Source organism: Hirundo rustica, chromosome 1 (genome assembly GCF_015227805.2).
Source record: "Hirundo rustica isolate bHirRus1 chromosome 1, bHirRus1.pri.v3, whole genome shotgun sequence".
NCBI classification, from domain to species: Eukaryota; Metazoa; Chordata; class Aves; order Passeriformes; family Hirundinidae; genus Hirundo; species Hirundo rustica.
In genome coordinates, this window is record NC_053450.1 from 42,834,529 (window position 1) to 42,860,923 (window position 26,395).

At 38.5% G+C, this 26,395-nt stretch overlaps 1 protein-coding gene across 5 annotated transcripts in view; it reads right to left on the reverse strand.

The window, feature by feature from the left end:
• Positions 1–26,395, reverse strand: part of SPIDR (scaffold protein involved in DNA repair) — a 194,785-nt gene that overhangs the window by 132,468 nt on the left and 35,922 nt on the right. For all 5 annotated transcript variants that reach the window (XR_009208127.1, XM_040070770.2, XM_040070780.2 and 2 more), the window contains exons 6-7: positions 10,219–10,475; positions 1,159–1,259 (exon numbers count right to left, since the gene is read on the reverse strand). Coding sequence is in view for 4 of the 5 variants with exons in the window: in XM_040070770.2 (XP_039926704.1) it covers positions 1,159–1,259; positions 10,219–10,475 (358 nt within the window). In the remaining variant the exon portion in view is untranslated. The remainder of the gene's footprint in view (positions 1–1,158; positions 1,260–10,218; positions 10,476–26,395) is intronic.

Sequence of the window (26,395 nt, forward strand, 5' to 3'; positions counted from 1 at the left end):
CAATGATTTTAATGAGACTAAAACTGGAAGAACACATAGAATTGCTATTCTTGTTCTTAATGTCCTTCTGAAAAGTCTGAGAGTGTACAGTAAAAAGCCATGAAAGTCACTTGAACACTGATAATAATGCTTTAGAGGCCCTTAAAGAGCTCAGTCTGTTTATTAGAATTGTGAGGTAGCAAAGGTTTTGCTATGCAAGTACCAGAAAGAGAAAATGTCACATACTAAAGAGCTCTTTAAGGGAGAAACAAGAAACAAAAGATGGAAACTGAAGCCAGACAAATTCAGACTTGGAAGTAAAACCACCTCTAAAAATCTGTGAGAAGAGCTGTGGACAAACTCTCAAGGTAAATGATGGATTCATTTATGCGCATGTTTTCAAATTAAGACCAGAAGACTTTCTGAAAAATAAATGCAAGTTAATATATGCTAAAAATCAAACAATTGGCTTAATACAGAATGCATGCTTTTTAGCATTTTGCAGACTATAGCTACACACAGAGAAATTGATTAAAAAACTTAACCACTTCTTTAAACTCTATGAATCTATTAGCTCTCAAGAAACACTACTGAAAGGTGGTGCTATCAGTCACCAGTAACTAATTTGCATGACTCCCACTGCTTCTTTAGAAGTGATGTGCACACTGTAGTTATGCTTCACAGTCACTTCATAGTTGTGCTGTATTTGTTCACACTTGGTGCCATTCACAATTTCAGCACTTATCCATGAATTTTTATCCATGTTTGCAGGCAAGAAGTGATCACAAAGCAAAAAGAAGACTATGAAAGGCTGATTATAAAGAAAGAAAAAAAAAATCTGAACACCCTAAATTAAAACTTGAATTGTCCTACAACCTGCTGAAAACACTATTTTTCCATGTGATTATCAAAATCAAGGAACTGTGAAGAACTTAGATGGAGGCTACTTAAAATATATCCTTTACCTTATACATTCAAATGGTGACTGAATTGTTAGAAACCTTCATATTTACCAGAAATGCAATTATTAGCTCAGAAGACAATCAAGAGAGCATTAAACCCAAGTCAGGAAAGACCAGAAAATAATATAAACTTCACTTTTACCCCTATGTAGGCCATAGATACCTACAGGTAGGTATATTTAATACTTTCACAGTGGTATTGTGTAATGCGTCTTACCTGAGGGAATTTTGTCATCTGAAATACATTGATGCCTCCAAAAGCTAATGGCAGATCTTTCTCTGTTCTGGAGTCGACATAACCTCTCAGCTAGCCCACCCCTGCAGAGAATAAAAGAATGCTCAGTTTTGCCAGGAATCAGTATTTGGTTTTGCCAAGTGACAAGCCACAGGACAGATGTATATGTATATATATATGTATGCTTTGACCTTTAGAGACAGAATCATACAGTAAAGTTACGTTTTGTAGATTAGTTCTCCTGCTTTTGAGTTTTCCAACAGAGTTACTCCCAACAAAACGTGCATCTAGAGTCAACACATGCAACAAAACATTTTCAGTATCTGGGTGTCCAAAATCTTCATGTTTTCAGTCCTGTCTCCAGTACGAGGAGTGTAAAAAGAAAGTTCCTAACTTTCTCTTGCATTTATGAACAGATCCTATTAGACACCAGAGACAGTTGCAAATTTAAAACAAACCAGTGTAACCACTAGTTATAACAGGTTGGGTTTTCTTTTCCCTCACAGATTTGTTTGTCTGTTGGCAAGGAGTGATCACAAAAATATTCTTTTACCCATACTTGACCCTATGATTCATTTCACAAGCTGGGTCAAGTGCGCAGTTTCAGTGGTCTGAACACTCTCCAAGATGAAATTAATTTAGCATTCCCAAGGTGAGGAGCAGAGGAGTGGCATCTAGCACAAATACACTTAAGGTAACACTAAAGCAATTCCTACCCTTGGATTCAAAGCCAGAAGACATAATTTCTCACTTTTAAGAACAAGATGATGTATGTGTTGGAAGCTGTCTTTAGGCTACTACAAAGAGTTTTGGACTACTGTGGGAGTGTTTGAGCATTTTTCTTTGGCTTCAAAGAAGTTATTTGCATAAAGACCTACTTCATTCTTTTGTTGCAGTGTAAAGTTTCTCCACAAGTACTATTGAAAATATTAATAAAGATTTCTACTAAGGTGAAATGGGTCCTTGAGTTAAACTGGTTTAGGAATCAAGAGAGATAGCATACAACTACTTTATGACTATCTGTGCACATGAATAAAATTTTTTGGCTTAGTTCAAAAAGACAAATAGCTTGGTAAAGCTCACATTGTAAATGTGAAACTGGGAAGACACACCTGTGGAAACTGAGAAGGAGCTAAAAAGGCTAAGCAGGACTTCAGGTGAGTTGTAAAAAAATCTCCCTTCGGTTACCAGTTATTAAGCAACTTCATCTAGAGACAAGTCAACACATTATATAAAAAGTAGTTAGCAGTGTCAGCTGAATTTTTAATGAACAATTATATCCTTTGCAAAATTATAATTATCACAAGAAATATCAGATACAATGGCTAAACATCTAAGTAGCAGATCACAGAATGAACTCTGAAATACAAGAGGCCCATTTAAGCGAAAATGACCCACAGAAGGTTTTGCAGTTTACATTGCTAAAATATTGGGCTCCAGGAAGTTCCAGGTAAGCTTAACAACCTTTAATCCAATGAGGACTTTAAGACAGAGAGACAGCTAATACAGAAGTGCAATATAAGCTTTGGTTCCAAGAGCAGCACAGTCAAGCGCAAAACTTCATACAGGATAACCTGCTCTGCTGATAACACTGTGTTCATCCACATTTCCCTCCAAACTTGAGCACTGAAGCATTACCACACCACAACACCTGTGGGCAAACAGTTCTACAGATTCCAACAAACTGTCCATCCAGTTTCTCGTCTTACCAGGGAACCATTCTCAGATGCAGCTGTAATTCAGCTTGGCTGGGTGGCCTACATGAGCCATGCTGGAATTGGTAGATGCCAGTTCAGTTAGGCTCAAAAATGCAGCAGTAAAACACATTTTCAAATTGCTTGTTTAAAAGTCTTGCATACATGAGTCTGCATCTGAACTCTGTAGTCGGACCGTATCGATACACTTTCCAGTTGGTATCTCAAAAACTTATTTTGCTGAAAGAAAAGTGTTCAACATGAGTGTTCTCCTACTTCATTCCCTCCACAGATGCCAGTCAGAGAAATGTATTTGATTTGTTCAAACAACGCAAGGAAGCCTTGAAATACCTGCAGAAGAGTTACGGGCTAATTTTCCCCTTTCTTCATGAACAGGGCTATGGTTGTGCTCCTACTCTTCTGCATGCCCACTACTGTTACACCTATGGCAGGAATGCCCTGTGGCATGAAGGGAAGAAAGCAGGTTTCTGATTCTGTGTCTACTCCACACAACAGCAAGACAACATTCCTACTTCAGGCCTGATATGACTACCAGAAAGAGTCCCAGTGATGCTCACAATTTCATTACTAATTTGCTGACCATGTCCATATTAGGATATCCATTATCACAAAGGTCCATGAAAAGTAAAACTCTGACTTTCCTTAGTAGCCCTCTGTGCTAAGTACACTGATATTTATCAATCATCATACTTCCATTCACATTCCAAATGCAGTTAAAAAATAGTTGTAACAGAAAACACCATAAAGCAATTTGCATCAGCTTGGTTGCAGAACATAAAATATACCTGAGAATGCATTTATGAGAGGTTATCAGCTGGTCATTGGAAATGTTGTTTCTATACTCTTTCATAGCTTGTGAAATTAGAAAACATAGTCCAAGGACATGCCATGCACAAAAAGACCTTGTATGGCCAGAACAACAGTTGGTATTTTATGGTTTGTTTCTTTAAAAAGGTAGAAACAAAGGAGTTTAAATACCACCACAACCCAGGAGGATCAACCCCCTTTTTAGCTCAAACACATAAATCAAAGGAGAAGGTGATTTCTGTTACACAGGCTAACAGATTTGCTGACAACAGCATTTGAAAACTACTCATTCCTTCCAAAACAGTACAGGTACCCACACGGTAAAATACTCCTGCATGTTCTGTGAGATCCTGTGAATTATACAGAGTTAGAGTCACTCCTGGCTGTGCAGCAAGAGGTAAGCTAACATCTGGGGGCATGTGTATAACATTGGCAAATATATTTTGATTACTAATGTATCAATTCTGTAATCAAGGGAACTGACAAACTGTTTGATTGAAATAATAAAAACTAGTTTAGGATGTATACTTTCCTGACTAGCACTTCAAACTTGCTCCCAAAATGTTTTAATATGAGCAAATTGAACACATTTGGCAAACTGTTAATGCAAAACTCGGCGAAGTCAGGCTGCTCAGATACAATCTCCACTGCCCACAACCTTTTTATTTTTAATCACAAAACTTCCAGCACAACTATTTTGTTCCTTTAATTCCCTGAAGGCAGACAGATGTAAAAGCAGCAATTCGTGTCCTATTTCCATACTAAATCTGAGCTTGTTGAAATACTGTATTTAAAACAACACATTGCCTTTACTGTCCATGTCCAACAATAGCCACATGAAAGACAGCTTTGATGACAGTAAGAAAGCTCAGCATCCTGTACAACAGCTCAGGTTCTGGTAGTTGCCCTTCCCACAAGCTTTAACAGCAAGACTGAAGAGTTTTGTGACAGCTATCAGCAAAAATACTGAGCCTGATCTGTGACTTTCAGGCTGGTTTGTATCTTCCAACTCCAATGAGCCTAATTGAAAGCAACAACAGAAGAGCATTAGTGAGTCTGCTGTATTTTGAAAAGTAATTTTCAATCTTTCTGAGTGTTGGAGATGTCTTTGTGTTTATTTATTAGGGTTTTCTTTCAGCAGGGCACTTATCAAAAATAACCCTTTATTCATCCAAGTTTATTCTTTTACAGACTTAATTTGAAGTCAAAACTCTTTTCCGAGTTGTCGCCTTGTACACAGTATGCACAGGACTCCATATAATTCAAAACAAATATATATCCCCATCTCAAGACTGGGCAATTTCCACCTTCTCTCATTTCAAAGCAAGGAGAAAGCTTCTCTCTTACTTTCACATTAACTGGTGAAGTAACTGACTTTTCCACTCCTTTCCACTCCATCGGGTACTTGCTAAAGAAATAAAAAAGGCGTTACTGACTCATGTTCAGCTTGCCATGGACCAGGATCCTCAGGTCCCTTTCTGCAGCCCTGCCTTCCAGCATCTCATCCCCCAGTCTGTACGCAGAGCCGGGATTGCCCCGTCCTAGGTGCAGAATCCGGCACTTGCCCTTGTTAAACTTCATGCAGTTGCTGATTGCCCAATCCTCTTAATTTCTCAAGATCTCTCCGCAGGCCTTCTCTGCCCTCAAGAGAGTTGACAGCTCTTCCTAATTTAGTGTCATTGGCAAACTCATTTAGTATCCTTTGAGTCCTGCATCTCAGTGGTTAGTGAAAGTGGTTAAAGGTTGAAGAGAACTGGGTGGAGGATGAAGCCCTGCAAAATCCCTCTAGTGCCCAGGCCCCAGCCTGTGTCACCCCATTCACTGTAACCCTTTGTGCCTGACCTGTGAGCCAGTTGTTCACCAATTGTTCAGCATGGTTATCCAGCTGTGTGCTGGACATTTGGTCTGGAAGCTACTATTTGAAGTCCAAAAAGATCACATCTACTGGCTTTCCTAGATCGGGTGAGCTGCCCGGTCGTAGATGGGTTTACAAGCAGGATTTCTCCCTCATGAGGCTGTGCTGGCTGTGACCAATGACAAACATGGTGCTTTTTTTTCCCCATTAGTACCAAACATTTAGCACAGTGAAACCATCCACACTTTCTAAAAGAGAAAATACATTTTAATTTTCTCTAAGTGCAAAGTAATTTTACTGTGTACACTGCCAGTGATGACAAGTGGTACATCTGTACTGCAGCCATGATATTCTTCATTTATATTTTCCAAATCCGACAAGAAATTCACTAGCAAAGAAAAGTTAAATAGAAATAGTTAAAATTAGCGTAAGAACATGACCAGCTAAAGGGCTAGTCTGTTGTTGTTACACCCTCATGCCACTTGTGGATGCATGTAAGAAAGAACAGTCACAATTTTAGAGTAAAAGTCTGCTTCATTTGTGCCAGCTCCTTCTTTCCTTGGCAATTTCCTTTATTTTCAGGACCTCAATTGGCCTCATGTGACAACTGGGTTTCATTTTTCTGCCCATAGTACCAGGACATTCTGTAATTTTTCTCCTCTTTTGATAACACAAGTTAATTTTAGCTGATCAGATTTGTATGTGGTCTACACACAAGTAGATATAAGACAATTTAAAATAAAATCTTGGGAAATCCTGTTTCTCTTTAACTATAAACAGCCACTCAAGTATTAAAAAAAAAAACAAACAAAAAGCTAAACCTTATTCTTCAGAACTATAAGCTCTTGCAACATGACAGATTTAGATACAGAGTTAACATTTTATAACTTAAGATATTTATTTCCTGCAATGAACCTCAGGCTCTTTTTTCTGATGGAAATAAAATCCTAATGGAAAAAGGAAACTGTTCAGAAAACCTTTAATAAAGGTTTACTTGTAGACAAGAGAAGATGAGTACATGTATTTTGAGCTTTTGTCTCTAAAAATACTGAATTAACCAAGTTATTTGTTTAATCTACGTAATAAATGTTAAAACTTGCAGTACTCTACATTTCTCCATTCTTTCACACAGTAACTTTGAAAGAATTGGAACTAACACAGTTTAGACATTTCGCCCCATAGCATTAACGTGAATTTTAAATGTTACAAGAGCTTCTTGAAAACCGTCCTTTGCAATATATACTCTCTCCCCTCAGGTTTACAAACCATTTGCATAATTTTCCCATGAAGTGCTGGCTCAAGCTGAGAAACTGAAGCTTTGGGGTGTAATAAAAGAGCAGGAGCATGTAAACCTAACACCTCTTGACCATGGCAATTCATCTCAGTACCAAGTACTACTAGCAGCACCTAATTCTCAACTCAGTAGCTCACAGGTGCAGTACAAGGCCATGGATCTGGCAGTGAACCTGGGAAAATGATATATTCCCACTGCATCCATCAACAGTCTTGTTTAAATAGAGGAGGGAAACTATACAACCACATAAAACCAGTGCTTCAGGGGAGGATGTCCTGAGCAGTGGCTTTGATGGCTGTGAGTGAGAGATGATCTGCTTTGCTTCCAGCATGACAAACTGGCATCTCCTCCAGCACAGCTCTTCAGAACCACCAACACCCCTGAAGGACAACCCCCACCACACAGACTACCTGCTCTCCCCTAGGGACCATGGCAGAAAGAAGGATAATCTTTACTTAGGACACTTTGAAAAACAAAAACTCACATTACAGGGGATACAAGAAAACATATGAGAATTTGGCAGTAGATACTGCTGGGGAGAAATTGCTTCCACCGCATCATTCTTGTCTTCTGACACCAATCGTTTTCCAAAACCCCACTTAAGCTCTAACAGAGGATAACTGCAACATGCCCCTTCAAATCTGGCCCATCACCAGCAGCAGCAGCACTGTATATTGTGCATGTTGATTTGGGGACATAGATGGGCTTTCATCTTATCTGCACTCAAAGTTGTTGAATTTAGTCAAATTTCCAGTGCTAGGATCACAAAAAAAAAATTTTAATCATCCATAATTAGCTTACTTCTGAAGATTTCTGTTGCTTTGGTTGGTTGCATCTCAATTTTTTTAGTGTATGACAATTGCACCTGTAATAGGGTCAAACACACAATACTCTTTCCTCCCATTCAAGCAACTACCCATTTCCATTTTAGCACCAGGAGGTTTCCAGGAAGAGAGGACAGTAGAAAGAACTGTATCTGAATTTTTCCAGAGACTTTTATGGGTCTTTTCTTTGGTTGGTTTGGTTTTGCTTGGGATTTGGGGGTTGAGGGGGGTTTCTTTGAAGTTGTACAGAAAACTGTACCCATTTATGTAACAGAGGCATAGCTGCAATCAGACAATGCAAATATAAACACAGATTGCAGCATGACTGTAAGATTTCTACAGAAAATATAAGCTAAAATGTCTTGAAAACATTATCGCTACTTTGGCAGATAGATTTACGCACATCAAACAGCAAAGAGATATAAAAATAGAAATATTTCCTATTTTCTTTAAAGGGGAAACAAAACAGGAGGAGAGCTACTCTACCTACATCAGACTCCTCCATGAAATAAGCATACCAATACAGTCTGGATCTGAAGTTGAACCTACTGCACAGGAATTCACATAGGAAGATGGCAGCTCTGCCACCTGCACCATCTCTGCTCAGCCCATGCTCCCTAGGCACTGGCCTGGAGAAAGAGCCCAGCTAAGCAGAGACTCATAGCTCTCTTCCATCTACTGAGCAGTTCCAAATGGTCCATCTGAGTGGGAGCTCATGGGCCAGATCCAGCTTCAGGATGATTCCCCTGCTCACTGCTTTTTATGCTGGGGCCTCGACCTGCAGCAGAGGTAGGTAGGAAGGAGAAATAACAAACCCACAACTGCTTTGTAGCTTTTAGCTATTTAACCACAAAGAAGGGATTGTCACTTCATCAGTCAAGAAGCTGACAAACCTTTCCCCAAACTGGCCTTCAATCCACAGCACTGAAGACCTGTGCTCTCCTATTGAGGATGTAAACTTATATCCACTGTTATCACCCTAATGAAAATGTTCTCTGTCAGCAGTAAAAGGAAGGATGGGAGAGACACATTGAATTAATGCCCTGAACAGGAAGAGTGAAAAGATGACAATTACCTGCATGAGCAAAATAACTAGATAAACAACACTCATAACTAAGGAATTTCCTGCCTGCTTCCCTGCTCCCAAAGGAGCCCAAAGTGGAACCACAGGATGGAGGGTAAAAAGCCCTGTAAGCTCTGCTCCTCTGGCCACTCCAGACAGACTACATTCTATATAATTCTGGATGATTTGGTCTTGGTTTTTTTGTTTGTTTTTAAAGCAATGTATTCTCTTATACACTTGTGTCAGAGTATCTTTGCCGTAAAATATTTTTTGCATTTAGACTGTTGATAGTAAAGGTCATTAAATGAAGCTGGAATTTAGATGACAAATCCACTAATGGCAACAAACATCTCAGGAACTGCTTAAATCTGGAAGAGCACCTGGGCAAAATACCACTGCACATTTGTCCTGTTTTTATTACATTCACACTTATTTGCTTTTGGCCACTAAAAGGCATTTTTTGGGTTTACAGCTTTGGTCTGACCTAGTACAGCTGTGTATGCATGTTTTCTAAAGTAACAAGGAATAAAGCTTGATTGCACAAGCAAAGCACTTTTAAGTATAGAGATCCTAAGTAATTAGGATGTCCAAACCTGTTTCTTCAAACATCATTCTGAAATAGCCAAGAATAATTCAGAGAAAAATTAGGTATGCCTATTAACTAAAGATTTACTTTTCAAGTAATTGATTACTGTATATAGATTCAGCTGTAAGAGGAGAACATTGTTAAAACAACAGGGTGTATGCAGCACCATTTGTAATTGTGGTCCCCACAGTTTGAGGCATAATCTTCACATATACCATTTAAGTTAACACAATTTTCCTTAATTCAATATAGCAAGTGATCATTTCTGCGCTGTAATTAGCTAGAACGTCAGGCTTCAACTGCTCCATCTCAGGCTACTTTCTTTCAGGAGTTACATAGTTTTCTAATGTATTTAACTTAGTCACAGACATTTAAATTTCACCTTAAGGACACGTTGTCCCATTGCCTACATAACGCTCGGTCCTACGCTCTTCAGAACTATTGCTCATCCAGTCCTTTCCTACAGTATTTTGGATAATTTTGCCTGACAAATCTGGAGAGGACCAGAAAAAAAATCCTAAAATCTGAGGTACAGTGTTTTTTCAGACTTTCTTGGGAGGCACAAAGCAATGAAATGATTAGAACGTAGAACAGAAGTATGTCCACTCATACATCTGTAAGGCATTATTAAAAGTGCAAAACCCAATCAATTTGAACAGGAGTTCAAGATTGAGAGCTTTCACTAGAAATTTTAAATTCAGTTCTTTCTTCCCTTTTTTGCTTGTTTACAGAAAAATTACATCCTTTAAGTTTTTCGTGTTTGCGTCTCTAAGATGTTTACCCTTGAAACACACTCCAGCACTTTGGCAAGTATCGTCTTACTTATAATTAAAGGAAAAAAAACAAAACAAAAACACCACAACCAAAGAGAATTCCTTAAGGTGGACAGTTGATTTACCTCAGCAGCTTCCTCTTCTTGGCAGACTCGGCGGGGGCTCGGGGGGCTTTTCCCGCCTGCTTGCCGGGGGTGCGGAGAAGGGCCTGCGCTGACCTCAGCCACTCGCTGGCAGGTCGTGCTGTGACATCCCCCGTGTCCCCCGCTGACCTCGGCTGTAATCCCTCGCTGGATCCTGGAGCAGCGGTCGCCAGGCTCGTCTCGCCTTCTCCCGCGCTGTCATTATCGGATGAATACTCGGCTATTTCTGTTGAAATTGCCTAAACAAAGGAAGATATAAATCTATTTGAGCAGAATGCTAATGAGATAGCTTTATGCAGGCAGTTTTATGTTACCCAGTAATCCACAAATGGAATGCCAATTTATTAACATAACTTGGACAACTTCACTGTAAATGCACATTAATCTTTTGTCAGCATCAACTCCTGAATATAAGGATCATCTCTTGAGGGACAACTGAGATGAGTAACACTTAGGTTTTTTAAATAACCAGGTCTGGAGAATGATGCTAATGTTTTCATCTAAGGCAAGTTTTGAGGAAAGCACAGAGAGGCTAACGGGATCATGACTGGAAGCTGAAAGAAAGAGAACTTTTATATTGGGATTCAAGCAAATAGGAAAGTCAGCTACATAATCTGCATGGATGGAAGAAACACATGCCTCTATTGACAACTTGTAGCTGGCAACAAGTATGTAACCTTTTGTTAAAACATGATTTTGAATGCTAAAGCAGGCCTTCATCCATGTCCAGCAGGCCTACAGCTTCCCAGGAAGGTTTCAAAAGTCGATCATAAGCTGTTGGGCTGTGTCCAGGAAGCTCCAAGGAGGATGGATCACTGGTCAGCAGTCAGGGCTGGGAGCCAGCAGGGCTGGAGTTCAGCCCCACAGAACCTTGCTGGAGCTCTTCTCCCAGAAACCCACAGAACACACTGAACTCATCCCATTGAGGGAGGGATGAGAAGAGAGGAGGAAAAAATAGAAAAAAACACCCTGCAGAGACATGGAAGGCTGAGAAGATGGCTGGGAGGGAAAATTCACCTGCTTTGGCTGAACTTACTTTACTCTCCTACAGGGCTCCTGCAGAAGCAGGTTAAGGCTGCTGGGTTGGCTCCCTGAGGTGAGCTCTGCATGGCTGTTACACACATTATGTTCTCCTGACCCAGTGTTTCTTCAAGTACTGAGTATTAAGCAAAAATACTTGGAGAGTGGCATTTTACCAAGTACAGAACAAAATTATCTAAACCACTGAAATAGGCAAAAGACTAAGAAACATGAGCTGGGCTCAGTCTTCAGGAGCTAATTGAAAAAAAAAAAAACAAAAAAACCCTAAAACAACCAAACCAGCACTGTCTGCAAGTTCTGGTGGGGTTGGCACTGACAGTCCTGTCACTGGGACCACCAGCATTAGGTCAGCTCAAGTAATGCTCCACACAGGTTGAGAATTGTCTCAAATAAAGACTTGAAATACAAAAGAGGAAAGGGAGGGAAATCACAGCATTTGCTAAATTCACTAAAGCTGTCCTATGTTAATTACTAATCATCTCAAAACAGTGTTTCTCGACTGCACAAAAATAAATTCAGCTCTTGCCAGTTCTCTAATACATTTTTCATGTAAATGCCAAGACACTGTGCTCATGTTCTGAGAGCTTACCTAAGTATTCTGGAAATTGGAAGGACCTTTTAAAGTTATCCAGAGAAGTAGAATAGCTAAAAGAATGTAATTAATATCAGTCTCCTTTAAACACAACATAGTCAACATCTGTCCCTTGGCAACAATATTTCTCTGAAAACAAACTCCTTCCATATTGGAAATGAGCCAGAAATAAAAGATTTCAAAGACTCTGAAAGCAGTAAGCAAGCAATTCATTCCTAAAACACCATTCTGATGCACTCTTTTGCTTTAGGAATGCTTTATTTTTTCTCAAATATCTATGATATCCACTGCACCTAAAAAAAGGGTGCAAACCTGAAGTTCTCTGAGAAAGTGAAATGCAAATGAGAAAAGCCCTTGGGAAGCACTTCAAATGAAGCACGTTTTAATCCCACTAACTGTTTAAGAGTTAAGAAGCTTTCCTAACTCAAGATTGTCTAATAAATAATTTCTGCTAACATTTATGACTGTATACTTGTTTAGACTGAACTTCCCCAAGGAAACTGTATTTTGGGGTTTTTGTTTGGTTTGCTTGTAAGTGGATTTTTGTTGTTGATGCTTTTCCAATTGGTCAGTTGGAAATTTTTTATAAAAGAGGAAACTCTAAAAATGGAGAAGAAAAACAAAGAACAAAACCTTATCCTTCCAATTCTGTACATTTTCTAACTGTAGCCATCATCAGAATTCTAATCTAAAGAGAAAAATATTTTCAAAACACAACAAACATGACTTTTCAAGTATCCAGTAAATGAGCTGACAAGCCTACCAACAATATGGTGCAGAAAAGCTGGCAAAAAAAAAAAATCACTTATTTGATTCACTTTAAAACAAACATTGATAAACAGTGAAGAAATTGTTCCTTTTTTATCTATATCTGAAACATCACAAAGAATTTCCAAGAGTTTTGTTGTTATTTTGTCGTTTGTTTGTTTTTAATAATACCCCCAGTAATATCATTAGAGTTTCAGAAGAGTACCACTGCTAAGCACAAAGAACTGTCAAATTAAAATGTTTTTTCCACATGGCTTATTATTTTGAAATATAGTAATTTTGGTTACAGTGGCCAAAAGTACAATGCTTCCCACTACACACAGGCTGTTTCCCCACCTCAATTCCTTCCTCTGACACTTGATCCAAATGTAATCATCCCCAGTCCTGGGGATTTTCATGACTGTCTCCCATATATCTCAGTCCCTCCAAATACTTTGTAGTAGACTGTTCACTAAGATGTACTTCCCATAAAGACCTTTCCACAACACCCTTTTTTATATCATGCTAACCACTTGCCCATATCCAGGGGCTGACTGAAAAAAAAAATTAGGGGTTGACCTCAATCTCTATCACTAAAATAGTAAACATAGTTCATTTTATTTGATTTTAAAATAAATCTATTTTCCCTGTGACTGGTGTCATTTGAAAAGCTATAAATGCTCCCCTTTGTTTTAAGGAAAAATGACAAGGATAAATGCACAGACTATTGCCATTTTTACTGTCAAGAGTTGACTACAGGAAAGCAGTCATTGAGTACTATGTTGGAGCATCCATGACCCAATATTTTAAGCTTAAGCATTTTTAATCAAAATGCATCAAAAAGGAAAGTGCTCTCAGATTAATTAATTTGTGATGTATTTTTGCAAGCACTCACAGGTATTAGTTGACATAGAGGATGGTACACATGTAAAAATAGAAACCAAAGTGAGAAACACCAAATACCTTCCCCACTAAGCAGCTAAGGTTGCTAAAGAATGTATGTTTACCCCTGTCAATTTGCATTCATTAAGTATGAAAAAATACCAAAAAACCAACCATAGAAATTGTAAAATCCTAGCCCAAATTTTTCAAAGACAAAACTCTTGACTTCAGTGGGATGGAGATGGCATTCCATAAATACATGGGTTTTCTACACAGGCAGCACAGAAGATACCATGCTGTTACTTCTGTGACCAAGTACTCCCTCCCCCATCCTCAAGAAATTTGCTTCAGCTACCTCTGGCTTCACCTTGAACATCTTGTGAGTTCCCTGGCAGTATCCTGGCAATCTGCACAGTGTTTGCTTCTAAAAGGTCTGAAAAAATTACCTTTTCACTTCAACAGCCATGGAAACAAGCAATATCTGTATTTGATGAGTTTAATAAGCACTTGATATTTCTTATCAATAAAATAGCAGTAAGTTAACACGAGAAGCATTACACTTCCATTTGAAGTTTCCAGCTTTAGCACCGAAAGCAGAACCTTAAAAAGCTTTTTGTACAAAAAGAAAGCTAACATATCAACCCTATTAAAATAAATAATAAATCTGTATTCTTTTTAAAGGCTGTCAGACAGTGATTGCTAAAAGGTGATGAGAAGCTGTGTGGGTTTCTCATCCCCCTCTTGTCTCTTCTCCCAGGATACATCACTCAATGATTTCTGCAGAAAAACATCAGTATCCACACCTCACCTTTGTATTCATCAAACACTTTCATTTTTCAGTTGCCATACATCAGTTAATATTGTAAACCTTTCCCAGTAGATACGAAGATACTTTGCAGATAAGATGCCCAATAAAAGTTCACAGATACTATGAACAAGTTCATCAGCAGAAACTAAGATACTTCAGCATGCTGCAGCACGTCTTAGAGACAAAAAACGGGTATCAAATACTATGTAGACATTGATATAACCTTTTGCAGATGGAGGTCACTTAGTCTGTTATTTCATTCCCTAAATAATATAAATTTCTTCCCTCCTATTATCCTACCACAACTTAGCTCAAATGGCAGAACTAACAGGGTTTCTCAGAGCACCCTTAGGGAACCAGGCTTTCTCAAGGTCACAGAGCCAAGTTATGTCAGAAACAGTGTTTCAGAGTTTCAGACTGATCACTGTACATACAGAGTAAAATTACTCTTGTGGCATCTCCTTTCCTACTTGTTCATTCATGTATCTTTGCCTCTGGTTCTAGAAGCATTTTCAATTACTCCCTGCCTGTTCTTTCACAGACTAACTTTTTCCCTTTTGTGATTCCCTTGTGTTTTTCACAATTGATCTGCAATTCTCCGACCTGCCCTCTCATGACAGCTCTCAGGATGGGTGGAAGCTGACCAGTATTAACAAACACACTCGGTGAACTCAGGTGATTATCCCGTTGCCTCTTCTTTTATCCAGTCTTCCCTGCATTTGCACTGCAGGTACTTTGCTGTTGTGCATGCAAAGGGATTCAAATGCAGCCAACTTCTACCCCAGGCAGTTGGTTATAGGTTGCAAGGAGATTTTGTATCTTGCATGGTACACTCTAAAAAACAAGAGTGAGCAGAAAAGCCACTGGATTTAGCACAATGAATATTCACAAGCATAAATCACCAGCACAGTATGTCAAAGGCCCAGGCCATGCTAATGAATGCTCAAAGCTAACTCCACCAGAAGCTGGCTTGCAGGCTTACAGGGAGTAGGGTAAAGGTAAAAGAAAAGAAGTTTTCCCTTAGTTAATCAACATAAAATTAATTCAAGCATTGTGCACACAGATAGTACAGGATATTATCCAGCTTTTTATAAAGAAAATTAAAGACACAAAGGATTTAAAGCTCGCAGTTCCCTTCAAAGCTCTGTGTTTTCTGAAGCTTTAATTGACGTGCTGAAGTCTATGCCAAATATACTTTCCTAGTAGCTTTAGAAATAATTTGTTTCTTGGTATGCTACCTACTGTTACTCTAGAGAGATAAAATTCAAATATTCCTTCATACAAGAAACTTTATGTTGAAGTGCAGCCTTAAGTGTGTGCCGCTCTGTGGGTGACACCAAGCTCTCTTCTCATGGAATAACCACAGGAACAGCACACAAAAGTACAAGATTAGGTAGCAGTGCGTGGGCAGAGATAATCGTATGAAAAAAACAACAATGAAAGACATAAATCACTAATAAGGTATTTTCTGGACTTGCAAGCCCAAACTGACACAGCAGATTAACTGAAATTTTGTATCTGGAACAACCACCCAGTGTTATTACAGAGACAGCACATATTTAAAATGGATCTCAGATAATGCCTGGTTGTTTAGCCAAGTACAGCATTCCTCCCCAGCACACGCACTCAGACCATCTGATCTGTCCTAAATATTTATCAGTGGTGTTGGTTCAGTGCACTAGGAAATGACACGTCCTGCTCCACACACATTAGCACTTTGTGGCTGCCATTACAGGAAACAGAGCCATGTGCTCCTTGAGCACTGGGACAGCCACCTCGAGCGCTTCTCTGGGATTCTCCAAGAGCAAGCTCCACTGAGCTTCTTTCTCCCTGCTTGGCCACCGCTAAACCTCAGCGACATCTCCCTTCACACAGACATGGGAATGAATTTTTGCTGTCTCCCAGCTGCCACCACCCCAGGGCTGGAATGCAGTAGTTATTAGCACACAAAATCATTTATGCCAAGTAGCAAAGAAGAATGCAGTATCTACTTGAATATGGAGGAGAAGTGTAGGCAGCAACACTGTAATTATTCAAAGCAGAATTTGGTCACAGACTCACCCTCATCTCCTCTTTAATGGTGTTTTGAGACCTTTAAACAAGTGGTTAGGACTTCTCTTCTATGACTAATCAAAAAGGATTCATTGCATCCAGCAGCCCAGAGCCTCCTATCATAAAGGAAATTGATTCATGATTATCTCTGGAGGAAGCAGGCCAGCTCCCAAACCTTATACACCACTGCTTACAGTGCTGGGCTTCCCTCTGAAGAGCTCCTGGGGAAGTCTTATCCACCTCTGACACCATTTCTTCTGCAAGCCCTGTCAAAATACAGCTGCATTAGCTACTACCTGAAAAGGCAACACCAAAAGTAGGATTCAATCCAAAGGAAAAGTACCAGTAGCTGTTTATCAAAAGAAAAGCAAATGGGACAATTTCAGAGATGCTTTCAAGAACTGAAGGAGTTGAAAGGGCTTTCATGGAACTCTGCACAAATTAATGGAATGGTTATGTATGGCTGCTGTCAGATCCAGGAGCCAGTTATCCGATGCTGGGCTTCCTGCACAGTTTTTGAAACCAAGAAACGTTGTGGAAGGACAGGAAAACTCCCTCGTACACTTCACAGAGTGAGGAAGTTGAAGCACAGTACACAAGCCCACAAAATGGTGGTTTATATCACACATGAAATAATAATTAACAAAATAAATAACTTGTATCATCATTTATCAGTTCCCATATCTTGTTTAGCTCATACTGCCTTGAAGTGGAAAATGAGGTGACGATTATGATTGCATGCAGTATGTTTGGCTGTGCATTCTTTTTTGTCCAGGGAGAGGTGTGTGTTTTTGTTTGGTTTGAGCTTTCTCAAACACAATCCTGTACACATACACCACTGGCAGGCAGTATCCTGCATTCAGCACTAATCGCTGTAGAAAACAAGAACCAAAAAAGAACATTAAAATAAGATTTTGCACAGACAAAAATCAACATGAAAATCTGATCTTTGAAAGAACAACTCTGGGGAGAAGAGTAATTAATATTACAACAAACCAGATTTTTTATAGACCTAATGCAAAGATGATATTTACTGACTTTTTTTTTTTTTTTTTTTTTTTTTTTTTTGCCAGGTAAAGAATGCACAAGTGGCAAGGAAGATGAAATCGAAGCCGTAACTTCTAATCCTGAGCAGAAACCTCAGCTTTCACAAGGCAAACAGGTTAAGCAGGCTATGCCTCTGGAGATACATCCACAAGTTGTTCCAGCCTGCCTCTCCCAGAACAGGTTGTTCTGAGGCATGGATCAGCCGACCGAAACAGGTGAGGCTCTCGTCTCAGTCCAAGCGCCTTTTTACACAAAATCTGTCTGGAAAGCAAGAAGCACTATTTATTTCTGAGCATACTCTGTGTATGTAGAATTAGATGGTGATCCCAAAGGTAAGACTGAACAAAACTCTTGTCTGCTGTGCACAAGGACAGGAAAGAATGGTAGGGGACAGTGAACTGCTGAAGTGCAAAATGAGCACAAAACAAGATTACTCAACATCAGTTAAGGGACACTGATTTGGACTCTGTAGACCCTGCTGCAGTCTTGGCATCTCTACCATTTGCACTGCAACTGCATCTCTTAAAAGCATCATTTTAGTAGTTTAAGTTGACTTCTTTAGCATTAAGAATTCAATCTATCACTTCCTAATTACCAGTAATTATCTCATTACCATTGATCCCACCATCAGTCTGTAATCAGAGTAATAGACGACTTCTAACAGACCAAATAATGCTAAAAATGTTAACAGGGACAAACCGACAAGTGCTTTTCCTGCTTTGTCTAATTTTTTTTTTCCCATCATACAAGGACGTCTCCAGTTTCTCTCAGGGAAAATGACTGGCTGTTAAAGACAATTTGGACAATTTATGGATACTGTTAGCCAATGTAATGTTCAAGTGAATTACCATAACCCTTGCTCTCCATTCCCTTCTTAAAAAAAAAAAAAAAAAAAAAAAAGAGGGGAGGGGGGAGACGCCACTTCACGTGTTGCATCTTGCAAACTATTCAGGGACAGAACCAGGTCTCCTCTCATGCAACTGCATATTATCCCACGCAGTTCAGCTCTCATCTTGATAAGAATCCTCCAGATGACAGAGACCCAGGCTTTCAAATATAAATACCTGACTCTGATAGGGCATGCAGATAATTACATCATTTTGCACAGAAGCCTCAACATTATACGAAGTTTGGGCACACAGGAAAATTGCAGTCAGCTTATAATACCACTTAAACAGGGTTTCGTTCTTGACACAGAAATAGTTACTTTCATGTTTCTGAGGAACAGATGTTATCACATTGTTTGATAACCTACTTTCACATTCTTTGTTTATAGTTATTCACTCAGTTTCATTTGTTAGAGTTGGTGGATCCGTGCCATGAAACCTCAGTTTTATTGTTTCTGGTTTAGGTGATGCTATGGTAATCATCCTGGTTAAAGCTTGGATGGAACAAGAGGACTCAACTGAAAGGCATGATTAAAAGCCAAATTATTATTTATGAACTAAATCCTAAAGCACCTAGACTAAACACCTGCAGGATTCAGTAGGTACTGTTAAAGGAGGAAATACATTTTCATCTTCAAGCAATTGTTTTGTTTTAATCCAAGCCTTCAGAGAGAACAAATACTTGCAACAGGAGGTAATATCTTTTACTAGACAAACAGATATAACTGTGGGAGAGCAGACAAGCACTTAGCACTAAGCCCTTCTATAGTTCTCAAAAGTTTGGTGTTTTTTTCCTTCAAACAGATCATTTGCTCTAAGCAAATTATATCCTTCCATATAAAATTGCTTCTCTCTTATCTTTAGCCAATACACTTATGAACTGTATAACCATCTTGCAAGCTTTTTAAAAAAGTAGTTTCTAAAAAAAGAAAATGCTTCTCACAGTAATGTCACTGTACAGATAGATCAGGAAACAGTCAAAGACTTTCAAATCTTTCGTATTATGTATTTTCTTTCCAAAAGTAGATGATAACTGTAAGCATGTTATTTTTGAGATTAAAGGAAGCAATTCCAGAATAATCAACTAAATGAGGGATTGCACACAGATACTCAGTAAAGTACAAATTATTCACACTGATTTCTCCTCTTTGGTTGATCTACAGTTTCCTGTGAAAACCTTTACAAAAGCACTTATCATAAAAGAAAAAAGAAAATGAGGGAGAGTGGAAATACAAGTGGCACAGTTTTGTATAATACAAATGTAATACAGGCATAATTTCTGCAATAATGCTCAGCACTAAGTGGAAAATCTTTTGTTAACAATATCCACAGGTACACATAGAAGGATCTTGAAGTTGAGGTTCTGCACTTCCAGCTGCAGCAGTGCCAGCATTGATGGCTACAGCACTGGCAGCTTAAGGAGACACTAGGCTGCTGGGCAGTGCAGCACATTACATTCATTTTCTTCTACTCCCACTCACTGCACATTCTTCTCACTTGACTGTGCTTCCCTTTGCCCCATTTATTGCTTCACAAATCCTGCGGAACTGCCCCCAAAGCCTAAAATAGTCCCTTCATTTCTTCCCTCCTCTTCATTTCCAGCTTCTTCCAACCCTTTTCCTCCTCTCCAGAAGTCCTTCCACAGCCTAACTTTTCTAGATAATTTTGTGGTTTTGCACTGTTAAAACTACTTTAAAGAGCAAACATTTCAGGGCAGGAAATGTCTTACCACGTCTGAAATACTGTGTCAGTGATGACAGCATGTACATACACAAAAGCACCACCTTCATCTAAAATGATTTCTAACATTGATGAGAACACCTATATGCTGGCTAAAGAAACAGAAGACTAATTTAATTGCTTTTCCAAATAAACCAAAGAGCACCAAACAATGAAACTATTTGTATTTGAAAAATACATTAAATGTACTCAGTTAAAGTTAGCTCTGTTTGGATAAAGAACAAAGAAAATGAAGCCCAACACAAAGTTTACAGATTTTCTTTCAGGTCGTATGCCTAAACTTTGGGGGAACAGAAGGAAAATAAAGCGACCGTCAATTGAGTAAGGCATAGTAATTGAAAATTGTAATGTTGCTGCAAATACACACTTTATAGAGAGAGTCAGAAGTGCTAACTGCTAACATACTCTCTTAAGTTTGACACATTTAGCTGTGCTAATTGTTCACAGTACAGAAAAAGATTTCAGAGTACAGACTTTTAAACTCCTTTGAGATCTAAGTTACAATAAAAATGTGTGTGCTGTAACATAGGTGTGTTACATTACATTCAGTGACATGACTGCCATAATATGGGTATTACATACATTGCAGGACCCAGAGAGACAATCACAGATATTTACAACTATTGTAGAAAATAAGCACACACATAAACTTATCAGGAACATACACTTGAAATGTCCCATTAAGCAAATACAATCCTTACACAATTAAACTTAATGGACTGTAATTCTCTAAGAACAGGCTAGCAGCTGACATGGAAAACTTGTAAAGAAAGGAGCCCTGAAATACAAACATCCATAATTTGTATTATCCATTTCCTTATAAGGATTATAAAGCTTGCATAAAGTAGTACTATTAAGAAGAATTAAGGTAATTCTTCTCAATTACAGGCAAAGAGAAAAAGAGCCTCAGTGCATGTCTGCATACTTTAACATACTTGCAAAAGCAATAGTTGACTGGTTGCCATGGCAGTCACCAATAGTTTTTTGGCCTCATGCCTCCACTATCTCAAACCAGACTGAGAGATTATGATGGTTCAATTTCACTTCCATTCTTAAAGCAGTGCTTCCCAAGGGGAAAATAACGGAAAACTGTCATTTTCTTCTCTATTCTGGTAGCACATGTCAATGTGTATTTACACATAGAAAATACAAAATTCGCATGTAGGATGTGCGTGTCCCCTTTTTTATAAGATAAAGGAAGCTCGAAGGTGACGAGATAATGCTAAAATCATAGAAGTTAATTCAACACCTCAGAAGAGCATTTAGAAATTTGTCCTTCAAGATACTATTAAACATACTCTCCTCATTTTCCTCTTCCCCAAGTAAAAATGCTTGATATTTGTCCTTCCAACTGAACTCTACAGCTAGCAAATTTTTTAAAAGTTGCAAATCTTTTTCTCTGGAACTTGGAAGTGACCTATTAGCATTCTGACCAAAAAACTTGCAATGTTTGAAGCATGAAGCAACTAAAAATACTGTGCATGTTGTCATTTCATAAAATGTTTGGGGCCACAAACCTGAGCCCAAAGTTTGCATTAAAAGTAAAAAAAAAAAAAGGAATAATTTTCATTAAAGAGCTGTTAACTCTCAGACCAGCAAGCTCTGGGAACTGTGCTCAGCACTGAAAATTTGGGATGAGGGAAGCGAAAAAAGCCAATTTGAGAAGGGAGAGGGACTGTGACAGCAGCTTTGGTGCAGCAGCTTTGAAGAAGTGCTCAGGCAGTTCTGGGCATCCGGCTGCACCATTTTTAGGAATTGTGTGACAGGCAGCTTTATTGCCTAAATGCAGAAGTGCAAATTTTGGCACCCATTGTATCAATTTTGTGTTTGTCTTACTGGCAACTATTTTAATTGGAAGTTCTCGGTCTAGATGACAATGCAGCATGCACTCAAATTACTTCAGTAGCAACAAGTGGCCATCAGGTTCTATGGTAACTAAAACACTGCATCATTTTGCATATCCCACTCCCAATCACCAAAGAGATACTCATGCACAGAGTAAACTAAATTGCTGCCTGGATGATCTGCATTCCCCAGCTCACAACAACAGTAATTTCATTTTGGTCAGAAAAACGGGTGAGACATTGCAGCAGATGTAGCTTGAATAAAACCAATAATAATGACAATATTAATAAAAATAATCTGTCTTTTAAAATCTCCAAAATTTCACAGGTGTTTAGGGTCACAAAATAAGGCAGAACTGCAGTGGAGCAAGACCTTGCTTTCTATTTGCCAAAAGTCCAATCAGTTTATCTATATTGATGTTCTAATGATTTAGGTTACAACTCACACAGTATTTTCCTTTCAGTGCTAGGACAGCAACTACACAAATGTACTAATGTACTATAGCTCTTCTCAAATGTAAGTTTTTAGATATCAGAAGAAAGGTAGGTATTACATTGTGTTCTACAGTTATCAATTCATTAAAAGCAAACTACACACTAATTATATTATTAGACTAAAACAAAAGCTTAGTTAAGAAAATTCAGAATAAGAACAAACACAGTTGCGTCATATAATGATGCGAGATTATTTAGTCTAGGCATAAAGGGGAATATATTTTCAGGATTCAGACAAGCCTTTGAACATTCTTGGAGAAAAGATTCCTCCTGAGTTTTACATTCTTATGTCAAAATAATGTGAAAATATAATCACAAGTGCATCAATTAAACCCTTATTATTCAAAATGCTGACTTACAATCTTCCACAGCTGCTACAGTTCAGACCATTAATGTAACTTTAATACATACCAGGAGTTCAGGATAAAAATCCTTTTGACATGTTTACTGACATCTGCTACAGCCAAATTTACACTTCGAAACCTAAGACATGTTAAATGCATTTTACCTTCAAACAGACAAAAGCCAACTGATTCTGTTATGGACTAATCACTTAGAAGGGAGGAAGAACTGAGTTTCCAGATCAAAAGTTGACAATTTGTGTCAATTTTCAAGAATAGCATCAAATAAGAGATTATTTTTTTTTTTCTTTCCATTTTACTATTAACAGAAGTCCTTCAAAATTGCATCACTACAGCCAAGTAGAAGTAGTATTATTCCTGGAATGCACTTACTGAAGGAACGGAAAGCCTACCCTATGTAAAATAGCAAAACTGCACAATTACATTTAGGCTACTTAATGAGACAACCACTACTTAAGGAGAAAGCATTTAAGAAATTGAAAATTGAATTTAACAAGTCACCCACGCTCTCCAACACCACAGTGAAAAAACCCCATGTATATGCACACACCTCACTACATCCTACACACAAGCATTTGCATTTGTTTGTTTATATTTAAATAAGCATGTCATTTTCCATTTAGGAAATACCACATACTTTTCTCCCCAGTTTTAGGATTCTCTTTGTGTATTTCTATCCACCTAATGTTAATTTGTTAGCTTATTCTGCCTAATAAGTAGTCTGACTATAAAGGGGTTCCTTAATTCACTCTACTTTTTGCAGAATAGAAACTTCAGTTATCTTCACTAACTTCTTCTACATAAGGCTGTAATAATACAAGATACATTTACTAAACAGAAAAGGGAACAAGACCATATGTCGAAAGCAGATGCATGCACCTACATACCCACTCCTCCTTGCCCTAAAACTGAACTCCACATCACTTCCCAACCCACTACACACAGATACATCCTCTAGAAATTGGTTCTAAATATATAAAAATATTTGCAGAACTTTCATGACACCTATCTTTACATTTGAAGGATTACAGAAACATATTGCACAAAAATAGGGATCAAAAGCAGCAATATTTTCTTATTGTGAAAATCTCAAAACTTAAGGTCAGTATCAAAATTGTTTCTGTGGTTTCAAGTAATACTACACTGATAAACTAGAATTTGGACAGCATTAAAGCAATACATTATTCATGCCCTGAACAGCAAGTATAGTAGTCCAGGAAAAATAGGCAGAGATCAGAAAAGCTCCTCTGTTTCATTTGACAACCATTTAAAAAGCACAGTGTAGGGAGAGAATCCAGAAAGCATATAAATCATGTTTGCTATGATAGCAACACCACTGAATTTATGCTCATGGGTTTTCTAACTCTTATACTACTACCACGTATCATGGCCAAGACTCTGAAGACCAGGTGCACAAATGTGGCCTCTCTGTAGATACAACCCTGGCACAGAGAAGCACAGATGACGTCTGGTTTGACAGACAACATATAAAACCACACTGATAGAAGCAGAATAAACCATTTTCTGCAGATGGCAACCATTACCATAAGTCTTTGCTTGTGACTGATAAAATAAAACTAAACCAGAAGATTTCCAGGGAGAGAATACAACCCAGAATTACAAAAAAAAAAAACAAACAACAAACCAAACAACAACAACAACAAAAACACCAACCAACCAAAAACAAAAAAAACACCCACCAAAAACAAAACAAAACAAAACCCACAAAACAAACAAACAAAAAAACCCCAGCAACCAAAGAAAACAACAACAACAAAAAAACTCTTGGGAGAAATCTGGGGAATTCCCTATTTCACATACAGAAGAGGAAACAATAGCTGTAATAGAAAGCCAAGGATCTACTTTAAAGAAGCAGATGATGTTTATGAAGTGCTGTCTGAACTGGTGAACCTTCACAATAAAATGTCATCATCTAGTGGTGTGGTGTAAGTGCAGGACTAAGTCAGAAAACCTGACGTTTAAGACTCAACATAGCATCTCCTGTGGTCTGGGGACATGTCCTTTAGGACAAATTTTTCACAAGTGATTCTCAATTATATCTGGCAACTTTGTTCTGAAATATATTTTGCACAGGACTAGACACCAACTCCCGTGTAAAACACTGAGCACTGTTAGCTTCCAGGGGTGAGGGAAGCAGAATTGCAAAGCATTTATATTTAAACCCAGTGTAAACACAAATTCAAATTTAAAGGACCTTTGAAAGTCCTCACTTAATTGGTTAACTCTTCAAAAGAGCAGACTGGTAATCACTTGGTAACTTCAGGGAGATGACAATTTAAAGAAAACTTTAGAAATGTTCTATGCATCCAAATACGTAAGATTATCTTCAGCTATAAAAGCTAAGACTCGGGCTCCAAGAGGAGTTTTGATGGCATTTAGACATCAAAGTCCAAGAGGTCAGTCCCTTTGGCCATAACCAGATGCACTGCAACTCTACGGACTTGTGGTTTATGTCACATACAAGCCTGTGAGTACAAAGTTGGTACTTCTGCACCTTAGCCTGTTTAGGGGCTTGAGTCAGTAGGTGTGAGTTTATCCTCTGCAGGGATTTCCACTCACAGCATGCTGTACATGCATTGCTTGCATGGAAAGCACATCCACAACAGTAAACACAGCTCTTCTCTAACACTCCAGGCATTTCAGCCCAAGCAACAGAGAAGCCTGAAATTTAACAAGACAATCTCTACATTAAGAGAATTTAAATCACTTCCTTTCAGTAAAGCTCTCAACCCACCAAACAAAGCAATGAGGAGATAATTTCTACCTCTCCCTCGAAGGCTGTGTCCTTGCAGAAAAAAACCCCACAAGATTCAAAGGGTCTTGCAAAGCTTCAGTCCCTGCTCCACATCAAACAGGCATTAGATAAAGTGCAGGAACACCAGGGAGCTTAAGTGTTCCTTGGTCAGAAAAACAGTAGCTGGGAATCCTGGTATTTAGCATTTAAACTCATCTGTTTATTGTATATAGAACACAGGCATCTAAATCTAAGTTTAATGGCTATTTTGCAGGCCAGGACTTAGATTCCTGTAGCTCTGGCATGATGATGGGCTGTACTGCAGAAATCAGCCCATTTTTGTATCTGCCTTCAAATATGCTGCAGCAATTTTGGAAATCCACACAACTCCCAAATCTCCCAAAGCCAATGCTGATTACAGCAAAAACGTGACAATTTTGTCCTCTCAAGCTGCCTAACCAGGTTTCAATTACCACAGTTTGGAATTTTACAATGACACTGCACGATCAAGCACAATTTAATTGGATTTTCATTTGTTAGTTAGATGAGCTCCTCCTATCCACTTCTGTACTTCCTCTATTCAGAGAGTGCAGAAATTCAAGCTGTGAAGACAACACTGAATTTTGCAATGCCTTCAGGACTTCAAAAAACTACTTCAAATACATCAAAGTGGTCAGATAAGTTAGTACTCAATAGGAAGTTGTTTCTCGAAAGGAAATTGCAAATTTCAGTCAAAGAGGAAGATGGCAAGTTAGAATTAACTAACTGTTCCAAAAACTTCGGAAAGCAGGAAGGGCTTGTGAAGGTTGCATAAAGAAATTGCACGCAACCACATAAACAAGCTCAGTTTAGGCCTATGAAAGTATCTTAAGGATATGTCTCCAAGCAAAAAACCCCAAAAGAACAA